At 36.9% G+C, this 13,260-nt stretch overlaps 1 protein-coding gene across 1 annotated transcript in view; it reads right to left on the minus strand.

Annotated features, from left to right (window-relative positions):
* Positions 1–7,072: 7,072 nt before the first annotated feature.
* The window catches only part of LOC140136939 (BTB/POZ domain-containing protein 8-like), a 37,672-nt gene continuing 31,484 nt past the window's right edge, over positions 7,073–13,260 (minus strand). Inside the window, exons 11-14 of the mRNA XM_072158590.1 lie at positions 13,101–13,238; positions 11,783–11,909; positions 11,058–11,125; positions 7,073–7,268 (exon numbers count right to left, since the gene is read on the minus strand). Coding sequence (XP_072014691.1) covers positions 7,104–7,268; positions 11,058–11,125; positions 11,783–11,909; positions 13,101–13,238 — 498 coding nt within the window. The 3' untranslated portion in view covers positions 7,073–7,103. The remainder of the gene's footprint in view (positions 7,269–11,057; positions 11,126–11,782; positions 11,910–13,100; positions 13,239–13,260) is intronic.

Raw genomic sequence — 13,260 nt, forward strand, 5'->3', positions numbered from 1 at the left:
AGGGAAAGAAGGAACGAAAAAGGAGAGAAGATGAAGAAGAAATTCACTTGGCACCCCCGGGATTTGAACCTCGGACCCCTCGCATGCCACGCAGAAGATCCCCAGCATGTAGCTACACAGGTGACGTTGGCCTGGCCAACGATTCCCTGGGTATATATGACTTGGTCTGATTGCGTCATAGTGAGCTTTAATAGTGAGCTTTAGTGAGTCCTAGTTGGGTTAAGGTTGGTCGGAGGGAGGACAGGGGATGCATGACCTAGCAGTGTTTGCAATCAAATATTGAGACAAAGCTGACATGGTATAGGTTCTATAAAGATCCCAAGGCTTCCGTCTCATGTTTTTTTCTTGGGAGTGGGCAACACCTAAAACTTCTGTTTTGATATGTTACCACTCAAAAACCACAAGACCTGTCAGTGGTGATTGCGATTATTGGGACATATTTGCTCAAAGCTCAAATACCAACTCAAAATTGCTAGGTGTACATGTACAGGGTGTCCCAACTAAAATTATCGGGCGAATGAATTTGGACGTAAGTCAAGAAATGGACATCAGAATCCAAAAAGCTATTAATGTTAATAACATTAATGTTTTTAAAATATTTCCAAGAAATTGTAATGCAAAGTTGAAATCTTTTAAGGGCGGACTGGCCACTGTGGCGTTGTGGCGATCGCCACATGGGCCGCTTGATTCTGGGCCGCTCAGGGCCGGTTGCTCAAAAAGAAGAGAAAAAGAAAGAAAAAGGAAAAGAAAGGAGAAGGGGAGAAAAAAGAGAAAGAGAGAAAAGGAAAAAGAGGAGAAAGAAAGGGAAAATAGAAGAAAAGGGGAGAGAATGGGGAAGGAGTATCTTAAGACATAGGCCCTGTGGCATAGGGCCGAGATCCGAAGGCGTAAGGCCCAAGACATAGGCCCTAGGGCTTAAGGTATAGGCCCTAACACTAAGCTATTATAGGCCGGCCACTAGTACACCGTCGCGGCATCACCTACAAAACCTCTGGACCGTAAACACAGCAAAAAGCCAATACTCTAGATGCGATACAGTAAAAAATTTTAATTTTAAGCCAACAGCAAAATATTGGGCTGGCTGTCAATGGAATATTGGTATTTCATTGCGGCTGCGGAATGAGGCAGACATAAAAGAGAAGAAAGGAGGGGGATCATTGAGGGGGATGAGTAATATAAGGGCCTACACAGTGTGCCCGCTGTTTGTCTGCATAGTAATAGGGCCTAAGGCCTGTAGAAATAGGGGCTGATAGGCCTACAGGCACTCGACTTTCAAGTGACGGGATGTGCGGACATGGGGTACCAGTTTGAAACTATACATGCTATGATGCTATAGGGGTGTTTTGGTGAGAGCTTCGACGCCATATAACCAAGGGGGTCATTCAGTAAGGAGGCCAAAAGGGGATTCTTTCAGTTAGACTGGGACAAAAATTTGGTCAAAATATAAAAGTTGACACATTTTTGATAATTGTTTTTCAAAAGTCATCAAAATGGGATTTTTTTGAGAAATAACGGTGAAAGACTACCAGAAATTTGTCAACAATTCTTTACAAAGGGAGGTCTTATTGTGACAGGAAAAGAAAAAATAGGGGTCATTGAGTGAGGAGTTCAGTAATTCAGTAAAATAAAAAATAAAAAAGTGGTCATTGAGTGAGAGGGAGTTGAAAATGGGGTTAATGTGGGTTGTGGCAAGACTGCACGCACATCGCTTCACTCATTTTTAGTGAGTGCCCCCCCTCCGGCCTTTGGCCCTTTGGACCACCATCAGCTGTCAAAACTAGCACGGCTAGACCATCATTCGAAAACCTCTGGGCTATGGGGTGCTCCTTGTAATGCAGGGATTACATTACATAATACTTACAGCCACATAATTACTCAGTTCAATACTCAAACCAATTTCTTTCCCTTTTGATGTTTCAACTCATAGGCGTAGATCCGGGGATGGGGGATAAATCCCCCCCCTAATATTTTAAAAGGGGGATGGTCCATACAAGCCCCCCATGATGACACCTGTAGGCCTATGTGAGTTTCTGACCAAATCAAAAAATACAAGATGCCAGTTACATTCCGGTCTGAAACTATCAGACAATATTTTTAACATCAATAACATCACAAATTAGCAACAAACCCAAATTGTGAAAAAATCACCCACCAGCAGATTTTTGGCTATTTCTCCATTTACGATCCTGCCCAAAAGTGTCTCCTTTTGACATGACACGTCACATATTTGTTTATGATAATACATTTTTAATAAACAACTATGTGTTTAATGGAACATAGTGACTGTAATAAATATGTGTACAGCTGATGTAGGGTTTTTAAATGGGTTATATTTTGGGTTTTAGTTTTGGTAAAAAAGTTTTGATAACATTAAATGTCAGGTTATGAAGGTCATGAAACGTTTTACAAGAAAATGTTATTGTAAAATATTTTTTGCAACAAATATTTTGTCAACAATTAAATAAAATGTTGTTAGAATATTTTGCAGTAGATTTTCAAAAAATGTTTTTAAATGTTATGAAAATGTTTTATAATTTATACCCTCTATATAACCCGACATTTCCTGCAAACCTTTTCTAACCTGTGGTAATGTCGAAAGAATACCTTTTGTGTTTGCTGGGGAAATTCAATACACACAAAGCCTCTCCATTCATAATAGAATTGGTCCTTATATCATCATTATTTCTTTATTATCATTAGTCAGAGATCATTACATAAATCAAGTTAATTTGTTTTGGGATTAAATAAGATATTATTGCTTGTAATAAATATATCTTCTTTTATTGTTAATACACATTTACTTGTGTACATCAATGTCTTTTGATCTGATTGGTATGTATGTCACCACCTTTAAAAAAGGCATTTCATTTTGTTACAATAAGCTGTCAGTTCCTCTACATTCTCAAATGGGATATCTTCGAAAACTATAAATGCATAAGTTGCAAATATAAATGGTACCTTGTTTGCAAAATCCATCTCTCACATTTATTACACATGTCTATAACATTACGTATGTATTTGTCAGTCATCACTAGCAAGCATTGCACAATACAATGCACTGTTGGTAGATGACAATTAGGATTCAGTCTAATATTATTAGTCAGTGATATTGGTGACCATTTCACACTACTATTTGGTTCTACAGAGTTATTGGCCCCTTCCAACTGCTGATGGTGCTGTGGCTTGGTTAACTTCACTCAGGTTGGAATTATAGAAAAGCGGAAAACTGAATGCGAGGATGATTCGCTTCCAGTTTTCCGATTGATTAGATATGCATGTGAAAAGCTACCACGACACATTGACTGACTGTACCAAAGAAAAAGTACCAAAAGTCTGCCCAATGTTTGATACATGCATTCACAGTAAAGATAAGTGTGGCATACTTTTTTCATTTCCCAGCCCAAAAAAATGTGATGCAAACACACCGACCCCAGACCCCATTTTTATTTTCGCCCGATTGTCAAATGACCTGATCAAGAGCTTCTCCAACTCAGCAGTATCCACTTTTAACCCCCAAATCCTCAACACTTCCCAGTCTGGCGCGCCAACATGCGGGGGGGGGGGCAAATCCTCAACACTTCCCAGTTTGGTTTTGGTAGGGGTGTGCCACTGAGAATTTGAAAAAAATTTGGACCCATCGATACACAAAATGTCAACATTTTCAGCCGAATCGAATACAAATTGTTGTACTTTTTACAACTTTTAAACCAAAATAAGGGGCAATTTCAAAGATTTTGGTTACAGTGGTGCAAAATTGGGCTATTTTCTGAAAATACTCAAGAAATTTTTTTGGTATATCAATGACCCCTTTTATGGACTAGGCATATATGTTTTTTTCTAGGCATATATGTTATTTTCTGAAAATACTCAAGAAATTTTTTTGGTATATCAATGACCCCTTTTATGGACTAGGCATATATGTTTTTATATGATCACTATGAGTACAATTTCTGATTTTTAAATGATGGGTATAATTTAGAAATATTTTCTTAATAACATTTCGACAACATTTTTAAAATGTTGCTGTAGTGTGTTTTGTATAAAACGTTTTAAAAACATTACAGTTTGACCAAAACATGTTTATGACACGCTCATAACATTTTGAACATTTTCATGTTTGCTGGGCAATACTATCAAAGTATCACATACAACAAATCACAGAATCTCTCCTCATAATATTTAAAGGTGAGTGCTCCCATTTTCATACCGTAAAAACTTGATAGTTAGCATATGAAATTGGCAAAAGTCCGGCACTTTACCAACTGAGACACACATTTGCAGGTTTACTTGTTCGTATATAACTATGTGTTTCAATGATTTGCTCAAAACCCTTTACACTTTTGTGGATGAGGCACTTCATGTTTGCATGTTTTAAAAGTGCTCGATAGTAAGCACATATGCAACTATCAAGTTTTTGTATGATGTACATGTAACATGGAAGAACAATCCAATTTGGAGTTGTTCTTCTCAATACAACATTTGCTGCTGCAGCAAACGCTACAGTCATTTTTTGCTGTAGGTTGCTGCTACGTTTGTTGCAACAGCAACATACAAATCATTGATTATATTCTGGCCTTATAGGTTCCTATGCACAAAACAAGTGAGATTTGGGTTAACTTTGGACCTGGTCTAACTATGGAGATAAGTCCTACAGATAAGGAACTTTTTGGTATTTACATACCTTATTCTATATTCTGTCTAGATCCTGTTATTAGATGGCTGCAGTTTAACTGTTGGACTTTGCCACATGTAGGAGTAAAGGCAGAAAAGAAAAGAGTAAAAGGATTCCTCCTGAAGTCCAACCTCCACAGTTAGCAGTTAGACCAGTTGTAACATTATAGACCAGTTCTAACATCAGTCCTGGTATAATTTGTGGCCAGTCTAGCTTGTTTTGTGCATACATATCATAGAATACAGGACACACATTCAATTGCATGAATATGTATGTCAAAGCAGTGACAAAATATTTCACTTAATTCATTAAAATACACAAAATTACAAAAAATAACCATTCTTGTACAAAACATTTTTAAAAAAATGCAATTGATTCACAAAAAACAATATTACCTCAACAACAGCGATGCTTAATTTGACAAAATCCCTGGCCTGAAAGAATATGGATAATGATATTGCACATTCCTTATACACATATAAATAATTTGAAAATCTTACGAACTTTGCTAATTATCCACAGCAAGCATGAAGTACTCACTTCCCCAGACTTGTAGCTAGCAATATTTGAGTAGGGTGCTGAATGAAGTACTCACTTCCCCAGACTTGTAGCTAGGAATATTTAAGTAGGGTGCTCAACCATTTCCCATTAATTGTAAGATGTGGACTTTCATTTCATTTCATTGAGTCGGCAGCTTCAACTGTCCACCAGTCGTACTATCGCCAACTTACCCTGAAACCTAGGAATGAGTGCAGATATCAGAACCGGGGATCTGACACTTTAACATGCACAGGGATGTATCCTCCTGAACATGGGACCAACAGTTTTCGACTTCCATCACGGATGTCGCACATACACTACCTATATCTGCACATGCTAAGCAGTGTATGGGGAAGAGAAGAAATTCTACAATTAAATTCTGTGATGAAACTGGACTTAACTGAAGGATTCCCGACCATACAGGAACTTTTTGGGAGGGAAGAGAATTTTCACCTAAGATTTTGCCCCCATTTAACATAAAAAAGTGATTCTTTTGTTAATTTGGACTTTTTGGACATTTTTTGTTGATGCATTGCACCCCCCTGGCCAGAGGACTTCAAATATTTCATTATTCTTAAATAAACGGGATTCATTATTGAACAATTTCAAAACATAGCATTTTTGATCTGTACCTTCCCTAATTAGCACCCCATTAAGTCAGTCAGGTGCACACATTCCAAAGCTAAAGTGTTTTGGGATAAAAAATCCATATCTTCAATACGAAAGGTCAAAAGTTTCAATTGATCGTCGACTTTTCATCCCACACACATACACTTTAAGTATAAATCATCAGATTTATAAAGTTTACTTTAAGTACTGTTAAATATCAAAAATATCAATTTTTAATCATTTGCCATAAAATGTGTATTTCATTGCGAATTTCAAAAAATCAAAATTATTTGATATCAGAAGGACAGTCTTTTTATTCAGAATGTAATTTGATATGTCTGATGTGCTCTAATGTCCCACAATAAATACTGTCCAAATGTTCATACCCCACCCCTTAAGCATGCCATCTATTATGTAGACGGAGAAATAAAGTTTAATCTATGTGTAAAATAGTCAGTGAAATTTTTTCACTGGCTGTCATTATGTATGTGTTAAAACCTTTCTCACATCTATTATCTAGTTTAATCCACTGAAGTGTTTCCATCAATTCATTTATTGGCATTCTAATATCTGCAGAAAGTATTGTTCTGGCCAAATTATTACTGAAGTACCTGTAATTTGTTTCAACTGAAAAATTTGACCAAACTGTGCTTCCATAGTCAAGGTGAGGAAGAACAAGGGTATTTGATAACATTACAGTGGTGTGGACTGGAAGAAAATGTTTAACACGCATACGTATAATACCAGTTCTTTTGGAAACATTCTTACACATATAATCAACATGAGCTGACCAGGACAAGTTACAGTCAAATTTTACATTTAGATATTTAAATTCATCAACTCAAATAAGACTCAAATTGCATTTGAAGATCAGAAACAGTCTTAGCTTTGCACATTAATGATGTGTCATCAGCATACATAACAGTTATACAATTTTATTTAACCATCTTACATATTTGCTGTTTGAGTTTGCAATTCAGAGATGTCAGGGCACTTTTTTGGTACAATTTCCACTTGCTTGTTCTTACATAGGTCAATTGAAAGCTTTATCACATTGCAAACCTGTTATCCAGTCACTGGTTGCTATTATAAATGTGTCATCAGACAGTTTGCTTTATAGCATATACAGGCTAGGACAATTACATTTACCCATGTCAGGAACTATGTCTGCATTTCTCTGAACCCTTTTTAAAAGTTTTTTTCAGGTGTCTGGTTTTCTATAAGCTTTCCATTTTCCAATTGGTTCATTTGTGTGTGTGTGGGGGGGGGGGTGTTATCTTTGCTATGGTTTCCATTTAGCTCCTGATTTGGCACTGTTGACCTGTCTACTCTCTGACCTTTGACCTGCTGAACTCCCTGGTCTCTGACCTGCTGCTGACCTACTAGTGCTTCTCGTAGATGACCCTGTTGCATTGCCGCTAGCACCTCTCGCTGATGATGATCGTGGCTGCAGAGAAAAAAAATATATATAATGTGCAATGTGTAAGAATTACCAACTCTATCAAAATCATCAGCTTACAGTTTTCTCTTTCCCCAATTTAAAGTGACTGATGCACAGAAATGTAAAGCTGACTCCTAGATGGACATTTTTACATAACGAACCACTGTGACCAAACGTGATGATGTGCCATGCTATAACTTGGTCCAGATGTGTAAAACAACCAAGGCTACATATACTTTTTTACATTTTGTAAAATAATTTTATGATTTAATTAGAAGAAACTTGTGGATCCTATATATTCTAGTAGGGATAACCATCAAACTTTCATGTTGACCCTATTGCTACAAAAGATTGTTTTCTGAGTAGAACTAATCAACAGAAGTATTTTGGTGGTTAAATGGTCAAAATCGGTCAAAAACTTTTGAATTATGAATTATCAAAGTTTCCCATTCTTACCGGTCATTGGAACGAAATAAAATGACAAGGTCCAAAAATAGCAGTTGGGAGCAAAATTGGCATAAGCATATATTTACCTTTATATATTTCTTTATTTTAACATATTTGCAAACATGAAACAAGCATATTGTGAAAGTATCAAAGGGTTTCTTATGAAATGGCACTTAACTAGTCACTGGCATAACTTATTTTTTCAAACCAAGGCATTGAAATCATGCATTTAGAGGACATTTGCCAAAAATCATCCAAGATAGCCGATATGGCACAAAATCAAAATTGCACTAAGTAGGTGAACTTTTTTTTCACAACCAAGAATTTCAATGTTATTGGGTTTAATATGACCAATTAGTAGGTGTATGTAAACAAAATCTTAAGTTTTGAAGGTCATTGACTCATTCACAACAATAGAGATTATCCTCATCATGCTCATGTGTATTCCTGTAGTATTCCTCATTCAAACCAAAGTAGCACTCAATACATTATGAGTATCTTTGTTCAAACCAATTCAATGCTTGACCTCGGAGTTACCTGCATGACTATCGCGGGCTATTTTGAAACAGTTATGGTTGCACATTCAGGTACTTCTTTTGAAAGTCCTAAACAAGGTATAGCCAGCAGCAAGTTGTAGATATTATAGGCCTAAATATAAGAAAACGTTTAGGGTTAAGATCAGGTGAACAATACATCGAATGAGCACGAAACTTCACATTTATGTTCAGAAAGGTGTCTTCTTAACATGATTTGAAAGGAATATAAAAATTCCAAAGGGAAGCTGGTGATTTAATTTGTAACTCGAGATCTACTTGTTCAATTTTTAACCTTTTTACAGAGGGTATGATAGAGGTATTACTGGCAACTCTGCCAAATTACAGCTCAGTAGGCCACGTTTTTCACCTGATCTTACTGATTTGAATATTTTGTGCCATTCTTGAGCAGTGCTAAACTCAGCCACTGGCAATTAAAGCGCACTGTGGCGATGGACCAATTTTGACTCGCACTTACAGAAAAACAAAATAAGTTATGTTGCTGTAATTTGCAAGATAGTTACAAAATATAATTGGCAGTAACTTCCCCAAATTTTACAGAAAAATATTGAAAAATAAAAGAATGAGATCAATTTAGAAATGTATGTGCAAGCAGTGCACAGTTGAGCTCCCTGCATGTCTATGGGAGTGTTCTAATCAAGTTGATGGTTCATTGGTCATCCCTAATTCTAGTTTCACTTTCACTTCTTTATACAGATGGATACAAAACCAAACATCTGTAAGAAACCACAGGACTCAGTACCATATCCAATGCACATGAAAGCAGTAATGATGTCTTCTAAATTGGAAGAACAGAGCAAGATAATAGCACTGGGTGTACCATTTGCCTTGGAAAAATTGGTCAATTAAATTTTTTTGCCAATTTTTTAAAACAAGAAAGTGTTTTCAAAGCATTTGGTGGAATAATTGTGTGATTAACACTTTAAAATATTTCATTTTGTGTATAAATATGAATGTAAGTTTTAAGCTTATTTTGACCGAATTTGGGTCGGGCATATTCCGCAATGGATTTAAAATTTACACATGCTCTGAGAAGTACTATTTATTTTGCCTAATATTGGGTTACTATTGGACAAGGGTGAAAATAAGAGAGCTTGAACCAGGGGCCACTTCAGCAAAAAAGTGGCCCCTGGTTCACCAAGATTTGAAGAAACCAAAGGCCACTTCCATTTACCAAGGGGCCAATAAAAATAAAGATATGCTGGATGGGTTAAATAAGCACTAGTTGCTCTGAATTTGATACCTTTTTTTCACTATCCAGGGGGCCAGTTTTTTGAGAAAAGTGTCCCCTGGTCAACTACAAATGAGATGGAACCAGGGGCCATTGCAGAGTTTCTGGGGGCCAAACGGCTCCTGTCTCCCGCTTAATTTCACCCTTGCTATTGGATCTATCTGAGACTGAGAATCAAGCCTTATAAATGTGTAAAAGTTGCAAGCCTGATGGGAAAGCCCACCTGCCCTCTCATAATTTTAATTTGCCCCCTTTTTTATTCATATAAAATAAATAAATAAATGTAGATATTTATATAGCGCTTTATGCCGTAAACAGCCTCAAAAGCGCTTTACATTTATTCCGCCATCATTAGAATGAATACTGGACACTTCATCCCCTGGACACTTCATCCCCTGGACACTTCATCCCCTGGACACTTCATCCCCTGGACATTTCATCCCCTGGACAGATACATGGTTCCCATAAAAATGTAGGCCTACTAATTTTGTTAGATGAACAACTAAGTAAATATTAATAAATAAATAAACAAACAAAATAAATAATAAATACATAAATTATAATAATTATAAATAAATAAACAGCATATAGAATAGATACATAAACAATACACAATAAATACATAAATAACAGGAAGAAAGAGAAGAAATACACTTTAGCTAAGTTAAATAGTCTAGGCTAATATCAACAACAACAAAAAACAAAGTATAATAATATAAATAATAATAATAAAAATATTAATAATAATATAATGATGACGATAGGCCTACCGGTAAAATAACAAAATAATAATACTTTTAATAATAATACTAGGCGTAATACTGAATTAGAATCATCCGTGTAGGGGCCTACACGCACTGTTCAATAGGTAAATTCATTGCACTATTGCCATTCAACATCGATCGATTTTTATACGTGTGATCAGCTGGTGCTAGCTCATACAGAACACGGTGCATACATTGGATAAATAAGACTAATTTTAAATAAAGATTAATTTCCTTAAATATTATTTCCTTCTAAAGATCCTAAACAATTATTATATTCATATGCAATCTTTTTACTGTCACGCTCAAATAACGCTACAATAGCGTTTTAACATGAGGGGATGAAATGTCCAGGGGATGAAATGTCCAGGGGATGAAAATGCGAGGGGATGAAATGTCCAGTTACCATTAGGAATAGGAATGAATATGTCGGAACCACGTTTGCAGCCTACAAGTGGTGCAGGGTCCATCAGTACAACGATTGTGACTACCCCTAACAGCTTCCCATTGCACCTGGGTGGGGTGAGGCAAATGAAACAAAGCGCCTTGCCCAAGGGCGCAACACGGTGGTGGGACAGGGAATCGAACTCACGCACGTGGAGCAAGCTCTCAGATTATGAGTCCAAGGCCCTAACCACTGAGCCACCATGATCATATAATGATAGTGATTAGACAAGACACCATGCAATGTGAGGTACCATCTACTTGCCTGTCAGCTGACATGTTTTTGTTTGCCCAACTAAACTTGTCCGGGGAAAGAGGGAAGGGGATTTGCAAGCCCTGCTTTGAATCATCTTACCTTCTGAGAACTACTCAATACAGGTCGTCGCGCTAATGCCTTCATGTCCTCATCCACAAATACTGCATCTGGAACACAAACACAGATGGACAAATATTGTGCTAAATTTGTATACCGTATTTCGTCAAATAAACGCCCCCGGGGGCGTTACATTTTCCCAAGGGGGCGTTTATTAGAGGTCATTTTAGCTCGACAATTCCCGTTAAAATCATTAGGTAAGCTTAAAGTCACGCTAAAATGACGAACTATATACTTTTGACACTGACTTTTGGTTCACTTCCGGGTTTACGATGCAGATTTTCGCCATTTATTGCTGCTATTACCGACCATGTGAGCAACTTGGTAAGCTTACTACACAAGATAGCATGGAAATATTGGAATTTTTGAAACATCTTGATTGAAAAAAGTGGCGGGGCGTTTATTTGAGGGGGGCGACTATTTAACGAAATACAGTAATTAGACAGGATTCACACCCCAGGCATTGAGTGCTATATGAAAGCTGCTCCTGGATTCTCATGCAATGGCAACAACATTAATCCTCCCAGCAATTTCCAGCAACAGCCAAAATGGAATGAAATATATATTAAGAATATTTGTGCATAACACAATTTGCAGATCACAATCAATGATGAAACATTCAAATGGCACACTATTCTCCCCGGCCTCCATGATTGACACAAAATCATCTACTGTGGATTCTGTCTACATCAGGCAGGAATACATACCATCTTTGATTTTCTTTTGAAGTTCTTCTGAATACGACTCCATCCTTGTATTCGCTAAATAATTCACATTTTTCACCATGTAATTATGACACATTTCAACGAGTCGATTCACTAGTTCCAATGCATCCTGCAATAACAGAATAGGAAAATGTGTCAATAGGATCATCAACATGCAAGATATGCTTTTATGGGTCATATATAGTCAATTTTTATTTTGTTGGGCTGTGCGTATTGAGTACATGTACACAAGCGTAAGCATACAGGTGATAAACAATCATGCTAATTGGCTGATCGACGGTCTTGATAACAAGACAGTTAAACCCATTGGTCGTTGGCACATAGAAGGGGAGGATCGAGAGCTCTTCACTTCTACACAATCGCCGATCACCAGCGTGTAGCTGGACCATGGAAGAAATAAAAACTTAACTTTTGTACAGTGGCCCACAACCCCATGTTGACATGCGAAATCACTTGAATTTGACATGCTAAATCACTTTATCTGAAGAGGCCTATCTTATCCCTGTGTTTGAGTGAGAATGAGGGTGGGTGCAAATGATACAAATAACCAAACATGGACACGCTCGAACATAGTTGAATTTTTGACCATTTGGTATATCAATGACCCCTTTTTGGTACATGGATGGGTATATTTTTACTAAACTTTCACAATTTTGTCTGAAAACTAGCCCAATTTTGCTTAACTGTAGCCAAAAAGTAAATTTGGCCAAAATGTTGGTTATAACGATGGGGCAAACTTTCTTGGGGAAATTGGCATATGGATCAGTCCACTTTCAAATTCTCAGTGGCACACCTCTACCCAAACCTAACTTTGAGCTCCCCACCTAGGGACTCAGTGGGTTGAAGGGTAATCACTGTCAAATGAGGACAAATGTGTCTTCACACCTACTACCAAAGATCCACATCCAACTTCCAACAGTCTATGTTCTCTATCAACGAGGCGGATCCAGGACAATCATTTGAGTCTTATAAGCCAAAAAAAATAAAAGCTCACGAGTGGTTTGAAAACAAATGCAAAATGCGATTTTTTATTTTTATTTTTTTGGTATTTTGAGAAAAAAAATCTGATTTTCGCCAAATTTTTCCGGAAAAAATAAATGATTTTTTTTTTAAATAAAAAAAATTCAGCATTTCGAATCGCGAGATTTTACAAATGCGTGTGTGAGCTTTGAGACAAACCCTTTTTTATTTGGCCTAATCTCCCATTGATAAGTACCATACAGGTCTACTGTCATTGTATTGTACCATATTTCAACTATTGTGTAAAAAATTCTACACACAAAAAAAGTTTGATACTGACCTGGTTCCAGTCATCTAGACTAGCCTTTTGCCGCAGTCTATTGACTGCTAGATAAGCTGGAATGGCTGTATCTTCAGAAAGACTGTGTACGATTCTATCAAATAATGATTCCAATAGATCTTTGTTCCAGCCCAGTCCCTGAAATGAAAAGAATTACGAA

This window comes from Amphiura filiformis, chromosome 17 (assembly GCF_039555335.1).
Source record: "Amphiura filiformis chromosome 17, Afil_fr2py, whole genome shotgun sequence".
NCBI lineage: Eukaryota > Metazoa > Echinodermata > Ophiuroidea > Amphilepidida > Amphiuridae > Amphiura > Amphiura filiformis.